Below are 14,501 nucleotides of genomic sequence, written 5' to 3'. Positions count from 1 at the left end.
ACTGCAGTGAGTTCCAGGATTCATGTGTGCATCAGCTTTCATATGCAGGGTGTATAAATACTTACAAAGACATGTGCAGCTATTTTTGACTGTATCATAATTCATTTGAAAGCATGAATTACTAAATTCGTAGTTCTCTTTTCAGGATTTTTTTTTTCTATCAATTGGAACAAATAGTACAACTATTATTATCCACCATCATCAAGCTGGAGAGTCATGAAATATTTTGAAATTAAAAAAGGAGTTTTCACATCCAAAAAATTTGGAGACCCCAGCTCCAGGTGACAGGGATAGTATGAGAGTAGATATAACTTCAGTGCTATGGATTGAATTGTGTGTCCACCCATGCCCCACCCCCCACAACCTGCACAACTCGTATGTTAAAGCCCTAAACTCTAATGTGATGGTATTTGGGGATGGAACCTGTGGGAAGTAATTAGGTTTAGATGAGGTCATGAGGGTGGGGTCCTTCTGATAGGATTAGAGCCCTTTAACAAGAGATGTCAGAGGTCTCTCTCTCTCTCTCTCTCTCTCTCTCTCTCTCCCCCACCCAACCCCACCATAAGAGGACACAGAAAAATGGCAGCCATCTGCAATCCAGAGAGAAAACTCTCACCAGGAACCAAATCTTCCAGCACCTTGATCTTGGATTCCCAGCCTCCAGAAATGAGAGATAAATGTCTGCCATTTAAGCTACACAGTCTATGATATTTTGTTATAGCGGCCAAAGCTGACCAAGACATTCAGGAACAATGCTGGCCTCAGTTAACCCTGTTGTGAGTCCTATTCATGGCTCTGGAAGAGTCCCATTGATGATCCTAAAGGAGGGTTAGACCTGGGATCCTAAACTACTGTGAATGCCATGAATGAACTAGAATAAATGGTCCCCAAATAAAGCAGTGTATAGCAGGTTCTCTTGGCTGTTTTGCCAGCTTTGTTTCTATAGTCACTTCACGTGTTCATTTCCATCTAGTACCAAATTTCAATAGACTTACTGTTGGTGGAGTAATAAATTCCTCATAATTTCTCATCTGTAAAATGAAAATAGTACCACTGACTTCATAGGGTCATTTGGAGGATTAAGTAAGACAAAAACTTGCGAAAGTGTTCAATAAATATTAATTGACTCTGGAGCTAAAAACCTCTTTTTCCCCTGGCACCACATTTTTATACCATCTACCCACTGCCCCATTTCCAAAATCTTCTTAATTTGTCCCAGAGCAATGGCATCATAAAGCACTGAGCTATTTTGCCCAACTCCACTCCTTTCCCATTGAGATCCCATAGTCACCAATCATATCTAATGATGGAACATTAATATATAGATCATTTGTTTGATTTATCTAACAGGAAGCTATGCATATTTGTGAATAATCGGGGGAGTTGGCACGAATGAACCTGATGGGAGTAGTTTATGAAATGATTGGTTCTTTCCTCTCCCTTGATCTACACATTGATTCAGTTACAAGCCCTACTGATTCACATCATATGTCTGTCCCATCTGTCCCTTTTATATGGGCCACTGTCACCCTTTCTAGATCAATCCCAATTATTTCTGGCCTGACTGTTGTGTCAGCAACCACCCTGCCTCTTCTCACCAACCTCAAATCCATCTTCTACTGCTACCAGATCAATCTATCAAATTCCAGTGTTGAGTATCTTTTTTACCAGCATGGAAGCAAAATCACCAGATAAACAAGAAGAGGGTGGAGGGTAGCTAGTGGTGAGGGCTGCTGGTCCTTTAGAGGTTAGTTGCTAAGGGACTGTGAAGCCCATTAAAAGGAGGGATAAGTGAAATCATTTGAGAGGCCCTTAAAAATGATAATGTCTAAATACTCTAAAACATTTTGTAACTTGGTCTTATTTACCTACTCCATTTTTTCTGTAATCAACGGGAGTCTAATCAAGGACCATCTCTTTCCTGTCCCACTTACTCGTGGCATTTATTTCAGTTTATTTAAGTTGCTTACCACCTGTAACCAAACGGTGGGCTCCTCAAAGGTTGATGAAGCATCTCATTCATTTCTGTATGCCCAGCAATGAGCACAGGGCCTGGCTTATGCTTAGTGCTCGAAGAATGAATGGGCGCAGATAAGCACCACATGTTAAAGGAAGAAAATGCTACAGAAGCAATAAAGTAACGCATGGAAAGTCTTCAGCGGAAAGTAAATTCTGAAGCTGGGTCTTGACAGACTAGTAGAAGTTTGCCAAATGGAGAAGAGGAGGCAATTTTGAGTAAAGAGCACAGTGTTCAGAGGCTCATCTCTGTTTTCTAACCCCCAAGAGAGGATGCTTGGATCTAAAGACAATGGCCTTCCAATTCTGAATGTCACAGGGGCAGAAAGACAGGCAGTGTGAACTGCCCTCTGCAGAACCATGACCATATTTGCCTACTTTAATTCCAAAGAGAGAACCAGATACCTAAACTGTCTGTAAGAGATCCTGCCTGTAGGAAAAAGGGCCTAAACTTCCTGAGATCCAAGATGATATGGTTCCAAGCTTGAGCTGCCAAGATGTGTAAACTATGGATTTCCAAGGCACATATGCAAAAAACCCCACAATGTGCTTATTCATTATTTTATTATTAACCCCACGCTCTAACCAGCTGATCTAACTGCCCAGCCACAATACGTTTATTCAAACAAGTATAGGGAACTAAATAAACCAGCTTCCTCTAATGCTGATTCTATGTGAAGCAAAAACTTCCCCCAGGCTCCCCAAATGCCAACCCTGGGACTGGGTAAATGAGCACTACACATAATGAGTTCCCCAGGTACCTGCTGTCTGTATCCTCCAAGCCCTCAGGATGGCTCTCAGGATGTCTGTCTACAGGGAGTCACCTCTAGGAGCTCCACTGGCTGCTCCTGGGGGAGCTCCTTCTCTGGCTTTGAAGACTTCTCCACACAGAAGGGCTGTCAAGGAGGCCTGCAGCTCCCAAGCCTAACCACATTCCCACTAGAGTGTATTTATCTGCTGCCCCTTCAGCCTCAGCCCGTCATAGGCACTTTTGGTTACCTCGCTCTTCCCTCCCTGGCCTGCATGCTGTGGCCAAGGGAGCACAACAATTTCATCTTCACTCCTCGGCCTCCTCCAGCCCAGCTCTCCTGTTGTGCCTCAGCACTATGCAGTCACAGGTAACTGTTCTTTAGAAAAGGAGCTGAAATGGGGCTTATTGCTCATGGACTGGCTTTAACTTATTGTAGTATAACAGCTCGTCACAGCTGGAGTGGGTCTTCATAAGGTTGTGTTTGCTCTTCCTACCTTTGATTTTCTTGGAAGAATTATAGGCTTCCCAGGGTGGGGGATACTAACCAGGTTATAGCAGCCATTCTTCTACCTCAAGACAGACTTCAACCAGATCAGACAACACTCTAGCCCAGGGTTTCTCAGCAGTAGCCCTGTTGGTATTTGGAATAGGACAGTTCATCCTTGGGCGGGATCGTCACATGTATTGCAGGACATTTAGCACCATTAATTGCTAGCAGCACCCATGGCCATCACTAGAACAATTAAAAGCTCTAACACACATTTTTTTATTTCACAGTAGAGGTGCCATACCACCCATGGCTGGACCGCTGCCTAGTTTAGGCCCAGGGGCCTCCCAAAAGATAAATGTCTTTAGCCACATATTTTAGTGTCAAATTATTTTTCCTATTGGGAAATATATTCTGTTGCAGCTTTACTCTTTTTTTTTAGCATTTCTTCATGTAAATGATTAACAGCTGGTTGCCAACTTCTCTTAAATAATTTTTTATAGACTTGAAGGAGGTCTCCATGCCTGCTAACCTTCCTCACTGATGTGATTTACTTTATGCAAAAAGCCTTTTTCTGAATATGCATAAGAAAATCAAAATATAATTTAAATATACCCTACAGGAGCTTACTGTCTGAAGGGACCAAAATGTGAAATATTACATGAATTAGACTGAGAGCTATCCTTCAACAAAATGATATATCTTTATTGTAACTCTGTTCTTTATATTCAAGGTCTGCTTTTGCTTTAGATGAGGGACACCTGAATTTGCTGCATCTTCCCTGGTATAATTGTTTACCTGTGCAGAGTAGGTGTATGCCTACTCACAAAGTTGAGTAAGGCTGTAAATCTGCCTTCTAGTTTAGGGAAGATGAAGATGTAGCATAGTTTACAATATACATGAGTGAGTGCTGTGAAGTGTCAGCCGACTTCCATCATTCAGACAGCAGTGGAGAGGGGATGGTGCTTGGTTAAGATTCACCTTCTCCTTCTTGAAAACAAGATGAACATTTCTGAGTCTGCTTTGCTTCTGCGTCTTAAAGGATGTGCAAGGGCGTGATTCATAGTTTTGAAATAAAAGAAGTCTCCAGTTGATCCCTAAACAAACTGTTTTCAAGCATCAAATGAAAATTTCAGAATACAATATGCATTGATGGAGGGGAAGACATACATTAGTCTTTGAAGAATGGGGACGATTTAAATAAGAGCAGGAAAAGAGGAAGGGCATTCCAGGTGACAAGGAGGAAGAGTAGGTGAAGTGGGAATGTACATGGTTATACAGTGGGGGTGGGGGGGAGGAAAATTAGATGATTCTACTATGAATAGGAAATTGTAATAGATGGCCACAGAACAAGAATATTTTAAGCAAAGTTAAGTAAATCCAAAGATCAACTTCAATCCACTGGGAAATGTATCCGCAGGTTTATAGCTGAGAATGAAGTTCAATCAATTTCAGAAATGTGATTAAACTGCTTTACTAAAATTATGCAACTTTTATTCTTCTACTTTTCCGATTTAGTGACCACCCAATGAAGAGGGAGAACCACACTCTCACCACTGAGTTTGTTTTGCAAGGTTTCTCCAGCTTCCACGAGCACCAGCTCACTCTTTTTGTGGTATTTCTTACACTATACATCTTAACCCTAGCAGGTAATATAATCATTGTGACCATTATCCGTATTGATCATCATCTCCACACCCCCATGTACTTCTTCCTCAGCATGCTGTCCACTTCAGAGACTATATATACATTGGTCATTCTCCCAAGGATGCTATCCAGCCTCGTGGGTATAAGCCGGTCTATCTCACTGGCGGTTGTGCCACACAGATGTTCTTTTTTGTAACCTTTGGGATCACTAACTGCTTCCTGCTCACAGCAATGGGATATGACTGATATGTGGCTATCTGCAACCCCCTGAGATACACAGTCATTATGAACAGGAGGGTGTGCAACCAGCTGGTGTGGAGGGTCTGCAGCATTGGGCTGATTGTAGCTATGACACAGGTGACACCTGTATTTAGGTTACTTTTCTGTGCAACAAAGGTGGCCCACTTCTTCTGTGACATCCGACCTGTGATGAAGCTATCCTGCATCGACACTACTGTCAATGAGATTCTGACTTTGATCATCAGTGTTTTGGTGCTCGTTGTGCCTATGAGTCTGCTCTTCATCTCTTAAATCCGCATTCTCTCTACAATCCTCAAGATCGCCTCAGCCGAGGGCAGGAAGAAGGCTTTTGCTACCTGCGCCTCCCACCTCACTGTGGTCATGGTCCACTATGGCTGTGCCTCCATTGCCTACCCCAAGCCCAGGTCAGAGAACACCAAGGATCAGGGTCAGCTAATCTCAGTGACCTCCACTGTGATCACCTCCCTGCTGAACCCTGTGGTGTACACCCCAAGGAACAAAGAGGTCAAGGATGCTCTGCTCTGGGCCATTGGAAGGAAGCTTTCCTGACAATTTGGGAATTGTTCTGCTGAGGCTCTTAGCACCCATTCTAAGCAGAACTATGAGGAGAAGAGCCCCATGTACTTGGCTCCCAGAGACCTGGCCCATAAGGAGGAGGAGAAGAGAGGAACAGAAACAGCATCTAACCGGGAGTCTGAAAGCTTTAAATTTAGCCCCTGGACAAAGTGCTGGCCCCATTTTTGTGGATAATTAGATAAACAAGGACAGTATATGCCTGAAGAAGAGGTCGAGGAGTAATGTGGACCAAGGATTTTTCATTGGCCTTTTGGTTTTCTTGTGGCTCTCCACTTAATGAAGACAACAGGGAGTCCCTTAGAAAAAACAGAATCCAGGACACACATTCTTCCCTATAATCCCTTCCTTCCTACTTAAGAGCATGAGAATTGCTCAACTTGGAGGCTCTGTCGCAATCTCTTGTACATGACATATCAAGTCATAAATCACTGTGTGGACATGAAAAGTGGCCTCAGAATGAGATAGCCCAGGGGAAACAGATTTCCTCTCCCAGCTGCTTTAATTTATCCCAGTTTCTAGCAAAACTGTTTATTAAAGATGGTGACCACAGACAGTTTAATTAGAGATCCTAGCAATTCCAAATCTTGTCAGCCATATTAATAGCCGTTTGAGGGCACATTCCAAGATCCTCCTGGGTCAGTTCAGCTGCTGTTAATTCAGAAAGCATGTAATGGGTAATAGGAATGAACCAGGCTGTGGACTAGATCCTGGGGAAGGAAAGATGAAAAAAACCTAATGCCTGCCTTCAAAAAACTCAACTCTAGTGGCAAAGACAATTTTTTTTTTTTTTTTTTTGCAGTACGCGGGCCTCTCACTGTTGTGGCCTCTCCCGTTGCGGAGCACAGGCTCCGGACGCGCAGGCTCAGCGGCCAAGGCTCACGGACCCAGCCGCTCCGTGGTATGTGGGATCTTCCTGGACCGGGGCACGAACCCGTGTCCCCTGCATCGGCAGGCAGACTCTTAACCACTGCGCCACCAGGGAAGCCCCACAAACATTTAAAGATATAGTTTCAATTCTTTATGTCAAGTGATATATACAAAAGATCGAAGGGGAATGGGAGGGAGGGAGAGAAAGAAAGAGAAACTCTGTTGGAGATGTCAGGGAAGTCTTCAGAGAGGAGGTGATCTGTAATCTGGACTGGTTTTAAAACAGTTACAGGAGACTGTCTGATGGGCAAATTGTTGAAGGAGAAGAATTCCAAAACAAAGAAATAATATTTCACATGTATGAAAGTTAAGAGAAATGTTTAGGAAATGGAACGTGACTTGGCATGCTGACTTCAGGGTACAAGAAAGGAAATGAAGGGAGATAAGACCAGAAGGTTGGTTGGAGTCAGATTGTAAAGGCCTTGTTTGCTGAACTAAGGAATTTGGCTTTAACTTTTAAACAATGGGAATCATCTAAGACTCAGGAAAACTCGGATTCAGTTTATGAGGCATCTATGTGAATTTTTGGCATCCTTATTGTCCTTACCTAGATCCACTGAGACATCTAAGAAGTTGTATGAATCTATAGACTCTAAGCCGAGAAAATCATGGGGGCAAAGAGAATGAGACTAGAGTATTTAGAGGTCATACACAGAAATAATTATGCACTTACGATGAAGCTGAATCAGGCAATCACAGAGAGCAGGGGAGCAGAGGCTGATCGAGGAGTTTCACGTAGATTTGGGGTTTGGGATCCAAATGAGTACCCAGTGAACAAGAACAAGGAACTAGCTGTCAAGTCAGTGACTAGGCTAGACCTCAGATTTGGGGTCATGATAGCTCCAGGACACAACTTTCACTAGAATTAAATGGTGGGCTCAAAACTCAGAAAAGCCTTCAAAAGAAGATACAGAGACCCAAATAGCACATGTATCTGCTCTCCAGACCATAACAGAACTACCATGCCCTCTCTCAGGGTCTATAGAGGCAATGGTAAAAATCAAACTATACCTAAAGTTCCCTAAGAATATAAGGTGGCTGAAAGAAATGAAGAGAAGCTGTTAACTGGCAAATAAAAGAACTGAATAATTAAAAGCAAAGTATTGCAGGCAAAGTGTTTGACAGTCATTCAATAAACATACATAGAATCTTTACTATATGCCAGATACTGGGCTAGACATGGAAAATATCAAAATAATTCTGCACTAATCCTTGAACAAAGGAGCTCCCAGTCTAGCAGGGGATATGGGCTTATGCAGAACTCACCATAATACAATGTGATAGAGAAATGGACAAAGTGTGCTTAATGTTTATGACAAAGACATAAGCCTTGGGATATATTTTTGTGATCTATATAAAGCTAATCTCATCAAGTCAGAAAGGGCCCTGCATACTGAGGTTCAGTGAAATAAATGTTTGTTACCTGGGCAATAAGGCTGTCTTGATCTAAGTATGGGGCCATCTCCTAAGGCCGAGGGCTATGTGGCTGTGGACGGCATCATGCAGAGTAACTTATCACTATGGACTTCTAGAACATTTACCCAGGTTTTCCAGAAAACTTGTTTGAATGGAATAGCTTCACAGTCACACATCATAGAATCATATGTTTTCAATAGCCCTTGTCACACCCCATCAAGGTCCTGGCCACAGAACTTTTTCTGACCTACTAAACAGTTCCAGCCTCTCACTGAATATTTGGCTGGATTAAACAACCCAAGAGGAATACTCCCTGTTCCCCAAGATTATTTTGGTTACTACTCATGCTCAAGATCATTTTATGGCAAGCAACTCTTCCATAATGTGGTCCTTAACACAAAACGCTTTCCCAGACATCATCTCACTAGGTCCTCAGAACAATCCTAGGAAGGAGGCAGGGATAAGGCTCTCAAATCTACAGATAATAAGGCTAAGACAGAAAAGGGGTGAAGGCAGAATTGAACTTGCACCACTTAGCTGGCATTTTCTGTTTACCCAGAGTATATCACTACCCAAGGGCAATTCACAGTATGGATAGTAATGTACCAGAGAAATCAAGCTAAGCAAAATTCAAATTCCCCAGGGCCTCAAACTTCCCAAATAAAGCAAAACCTCATCCCTGAACCTTTTTCAAAAGAGAAGAATCCTCTATGGAATAGCCACCTGGGATCCTCATTCTAGCCAATGCAGACCCCCAAAGGAAGAGCATTTCCAGCAGCAGTTCAAGCTGTAGAGTCTTATTCACATAGAACCAGTTAAGATTTTAGGGAACATGAGTATCCACTTTCTCCAGTATTAGATCAAATCAGAGAAAAGCATTTGGAACTTCACAAGCAAACCTGGCCCTTACTTAAAGAGGTTAGGTCTAGTGCTAAGTGCTGGGAGTACAATAGTGAATTATGCTAAATATAATATATGTAATATATAAAATGCATACTATAATATATAAAATATAATATATGTAATATATAAAATGCATACTATAATATATAAAATATAATATATAACATATATTTGGCAGACTGATGACTGCTAAATGAAAATTTTAAACAGGTAATGAGAGCACAGAATTAAGAAAACTTTAGTTCTAATTAATGTTTTTGAATCAGAAATACTGGAAGACAAATTCAGGTTCTTGGCCAGTCACCCAGTTCACTTCTCCTTCATCATGTATCACACCCTATTAGCAGTAGAGAGTGAGACTATGTAGTAGAGAGATTTGAAGTCTCTACTGTGGCCAATAGCTCTTTTGCTTGTTAGAAAACCTCCAACATCTCAAGCTTTAACTTTGGTAAGAAACTCAATTCCAACTCCAAGAAAAATAAATATTCTTTATCTCTTTACTTTCCCACCCCTATTGAGCAAATCCTATTTGCTTAGCCAAATCTACTTCTCTTTGGAGGAGAGTTCTCTTTTTGTGAATGCTGGGACCCCATGGTGAACTTTGGTTTGGAGCCCATTTGTACCAGTCACCCACTGCAGCTGCAACATGAGGAATAAGACTTGAAGTCAGTAGACTGATTTCAAGCCCTGGGTCTCTCACTTATTAGCTCTGTATTCTTGGTTGAGTCACTTAAATTTCCTCTCAATTCCACAAGGTCTTGTGAGTGAATCTTTAACCACCATCTCATTCAGGGAAGTGTGGGGAGATACAAGGCCTTTAGGATGAAAGTAAAAACGAGATGAGATGGAGGGAATGCAGGAGAGAATACTGAAATAGACTGCTGACTCATTTCTCTAGCCTTTCACTTGGTTGTTAACTTTTTTTTTAATTGAAGTACACTTGACATGTTATATCGGCTTCAGGTGTACAACGTAGTGGTTCAACGTTTATATACATTATGAAATAATCTCCACAATAAGTTTAACAACCATCTGTCATCATATAAAGTTATTACGATATTGTTGACTGTATTCCCTATGCTGTACCTAACATCTCCATGACTTATTTATTGTATGACTGGAAGTTTATACCTCTTAATCCACTTCACCTATTTTGTCCAGTCCCCTACCCCCATTCCCCTTGACAACCACCAAGTTTTGTTTTCTGTAACTATGAATCTGTTTCTGTTTTGTTTGTTTACTTGTTTTGTTTTTTAGATTCCATATATAAGTGAAATAGTAAAGTATTTGTTTTTCTTGGCCTGACTTATTTCACTTAACATAGTACCCTCTATGCCCATTTATGTTGTTGCAAATGGCATATTTCATTTTTTTCATGACTAATATTCCGTGTGTGTGTGTTTGTGTGTGTGTGTGTGTGCGCGTGTATCACCTCCTCTTTATACTTTTGTCTGTCAGTGGGCACTTAGGTTGCTTCCATCTCTTGGTTATTGTAAAATTATGCTGCAGTAAAAAAAAAGGGGTGCATATACCTCCTCAAATTAGTGTTCTCATTTTCTTTAGATAGATACCCAGGAGTGGAATTGCTGGATCATATAATAAATGTATCTTTAATTTTTTAAAGAATCTCCATACCATTTTCCATAGTGGATGCAATTTACATTTCCACCAAGTGTATAAGGTTTCCCTTTTCTCAACAACCTCGCCAACACTTATTATATTTACTATCTTTTTTTATAGTAGCCATTCTGACAGGTGTGAAGTGATATCTCATTGTGGTTTTGATTTGCATTTCCTGATAACCAGTGTTACTGAGCATCTTTTCATATGGTCTGTTGGCTATCTGTGTCTCTTCTTTGGAAAAATGTCTATTCAGGTCCTCTATCCATTTTTTAATCAGACTGCTTGTTTTTTTGTATTGAGTTGAATGAGTTCTTTGTACATTTTGGATATTAACCCCTTACCAGATATATCATTTGCAAATATTTTTACCCATTCAGTAGGTTGCCTTAATGTTTTGTTTATGGCTTCCATCACTGTGCAAAAGCTTTTTAGTTTGATATAGTCCCATTTGTTTATATTTAATTTTGTTGTTCTTGCCTGAGGAGACAGATCCAAAAATATACTGCTAAGACCAATGTCAAAGGGATTTTACTGCCTATGTTTTCTTCTAGGAGTTTTATGGTTTCTGGTCTTACATTTAAATCTGTTATCCATTTTGAGTTTATATTTGTATACAGTATAAGAAAGTGATCCAATTTCATTCTTTTGCATGAAGCTGCCCAGTTTTCCCAACACCATTATTGAAGAGGCTGCCTTTTTCTCACTTTATATTATTACCTCATTTGTCATAGATTGACCACATAAGCATTGGTTTATTTCGTGGCTCTCTATTCTGTTCCATTGATCTATGTGTCTGTTTTTGTGCCAGGACTACACTATTCTGATTACTATAGCTTTACAGTGTAGTTTGAAATCGAGAAGCATGATACCTCCAGGTTTGTTCTTTTTCAAGATTTTTTTGACTATCTGCAATCTTTTGTGTTTCCATACAAATTTTAGGATTATTTGTTATACTTCTGTGAAAAATGCTATTGGTATTTTCCTAGGGATTGCACTGAATCTGTAGACTGCTTTTGGTAGTATGGTACTTTTGACAAAATTATTCTTTCAATCCATAAACACATTATATCTTTCCATTTATTTGTACCATCTTCTATTTCTTTCATCAATGTCCTATAGTTTTCAGAGTACAGGTCTTTCACCTCCTTGCTTAAATTTATTCCTAGGTATTTTATTCTTTTCAATGCAATTGTAAATGAGTTTTCTTAATTTCACTTCCTGATAGTTCAATATTAGTGGATAGAAACACAACAGATTTCTGTATATTTGTATACTGCAACTATACTGAATTCATTTATTAGTTCAAATAGCATTTTGGTTCAGTCTTTAGGTTTTTCTATTTATAGTATCATGTCATCTGCAAACAGCAACAGTTTTAATTTTTCTTCTCCAATTTAGGTTCCTTTTATTCCTTTTTCTTGTCTGATTGCTGTAGCTAGGACTTCCAATACTATATATATCAAATAAAAGTGGTGAGGGCTTCCCTGGTGGTGCAGTGGTTGAGAGTCCGCCTGCTGATGCAGGGGACGCGGGTTCGTGCCCCGGTCCAGGAAGATCCCACATGCCGCGGAGCGGCTGGGCCCGTGAGCCATGGCCGCTGAGCCTGTGTGTCCAGAGCCTGTGCTCCACAATGGGAGAGGCCACAGCAGTGAGAGGCCCGCGTACCACACACACACACACAAAAAGTGGTGAGATAGGTCATCCTTGCTTTGTTTCTGATATTTGAGGAACTGATTTCAGCTTTTCACCATTGAGTGTGATGTTGGCTGTGGGTTTGTCATATATGGCTTTTATTATGTTAAGGTGTGTTCTCTCTACACCCACTTTTTTGAGAGTTTTTGTCATAAATGGATGTTGAATTTTGTCAAGTGCTTTTTCTGCACCTCCCGAAATGATATTATTTTTGTCCTTTGTTTTGTTAATGTGTTGTTATCACATTGATTGATTTATGGATGTTAAGCTATACTTGCATCCCTGAAATGAATCCCACTTGATCATGGTATATGATGCTTTTAATGTATTGTTAAATTAGATTTGCTAATATTGTGTTGAGAATTTTTGCATTTAAGTTCATCAGGGATATTGGCCTGTCATTTTCCTTTTTTTTGATGACTTTGTCTGGTTTTAGAAGTAGGGTAATGCTGGCCTAGTAAAATGAGTTTGAAAGTATTGCTTCCTCTCAATTTTCTAGAATAATTTGAAAAAGATTGGTATTAACTCTAGAATTTGGTAGAATTCACTTGTGAGGTCACTGGGACCTGGACTTTTGGTTTTTGGGAGTTTTTAGATTAACAATTTAATTTCATTACTATTTATCAGTCTATTAAGATTTTCTATTTCTTCATGCTTCAGTCTTGAGAAATTATATATTCGTTGGAATTTACCCATTTCTTCTAGGTTGTCTAATTTGTTGGCATATAATTGTTCATAATATTCTCATGATGCTTTGTATTTCCTTCATGTCAGTTGTAATTTCTCCTCTTTCATTTCTGATTTTATTTATTTGAGCTCTCTTTTCTTCTTGATGAGTCTGGCTAAAGGTATGTTGATTTAATTTATCTTTTCAAAGAACCAACTCTTAGTCTCATTGACTTTTTTCTATTGTCTTTTTAGTCTCTGTCATATCTACTTCCACTCTGATCTTTATTATTTCCTTCCTTTTATTAACTGTGGACTTTGCTTGTTCTTTTTTCTCTGGTTCCTTTATGTGTAAAATTAGATTGTTATATTTGAGATTTTTCTCATCTCATAATGGAGACCTGTATCATTATAAACTTCCATCTTAGAACTGAGTTTGCCACATCCCATGGATTTTGGAAAGTTGTGCTTCCATTTTCCTTGGTCTCAGGTAATTTTTACTTGGTTCTGTTTTTCAGAGTTTTTTCTTGTAGTTGATTTCTAGTCTCATGCTTGTAGTCAAAAAGATGCTTGATATGATTTCCAGCCTTCATTACATTTACTGAGACTTGTTCTGTGGCCTAGTGTGTGATCTATCTTGGAGAATGTTTCATGTGCATTTGAAAAAAAGGTGCATTCTTCTATTTTTGGATGGAATGCTTTGTATATATCTATTAAGTTCATCTTATATAATGTGTTATCTAAGTCCAATGCTTCCTTATAGATTTTCTGTCTGAATAATCTATCCATTGATGTAAGTGAGGCGTTAAAGTCCCCTACTATTATTGTGTTAATGTCTATTTCTCTCTTTATGTCTGTTAATATTTGCTTTATGTATTTAGGCGCTGTAATGTTGGGCACATAGATATTTATATGTTATAACCTCTTGTTGGATTGATCCTCTTATTTATCTATTTTTTATTTGTGGCTAAGTTGGATCTTCACTGCTGTGCAAGGTTTTCTCTAGTTGTGGCGAGCAGGGGCTACTCTTCGTTGCAGTGTGCAGGCTTCTTGTTGCAGTAGCTTCTCTTGTTGCAGAGCATGGGCTCTAGGTGTGCAGGCTTCAGTAGTTGTGGCATGTGGGCTGTAGAGCACAGACTCTGTAGTTGTGGTGCATGAGCTTAGTTGCTCCACTGCATATGGCATCAAACCTGTGTCCCCTGATTTGGCAGGCAGATTCTTAATCACTACACCACAAGGGAAGTCCCAGATTGATCCTTTTATAATTATGTAATGCTCTTCTTTGTCTCTTGTTACAGTTTTTGTTTTAAAGTCTATTTAGTCTGATATAAATATTGCTACTCCAGCTTTCTGTTTCCATTTGCATAAAATATCTTTTTATATCCCTTCACTTTCAGTCTGTTAGTGTCTTTAGGTCTAAAATGAGTCTCTTGTAGGCAGCATATAGCTGGCTCTTTTTTTTTTATCCACACAGCCATCCCATGTCTTTTGATTGACACATTTAGTCTATTTACATTTAAAATAATTATTGTTAGG

At 39.8% G+C, this 14,501-nt stretch overlaps 1 protein-coding gene across 1 annotated transcript; it reads left to right on the top strand.

Annotated features, from left to right (window-relative positions):
* Positions 1–4,021: 4,021 nt before the first annotated feature.
* Positions 4,022–6,663, top strand: LOC149750596 (olfactory receptor 10J1-like). Its single transcript, XM_089895853.1, is given in 2 exon segments — positions 4,022–5,059; positions 5,062–6,663. Coding segments are annotated over 2 exon segments (927 nt in total). The 5' UTR covers positions 4,022–4,782; the 3' UTR covers positions 5,712–6,663.
* The last annotated feature ends 7,838 nt before the right edge of the window (positions 6,664–14,501 follow it).

The sequence above is a fragment of the Delphinapterus leucas genome, chromosome 1, assembly GCF_059928025.1.
Source record: "Delphinapterus leucas isolate spDelLeu-1000000601 "Yukka" chromosome 1, BTC_Dleu_Yukka2, whole genome shotgun sequence".
NCBI lineage: Eukaryota > Metazoa > Chordata > Mammalia > Artiodactyla > Monodontidae > Delphinapterus > Delphinapterus leucas.
Note: the sequence above shows the minus strand (reverse complement) of the source record. Positions and strands in the feature narration are given on the sequence as shown.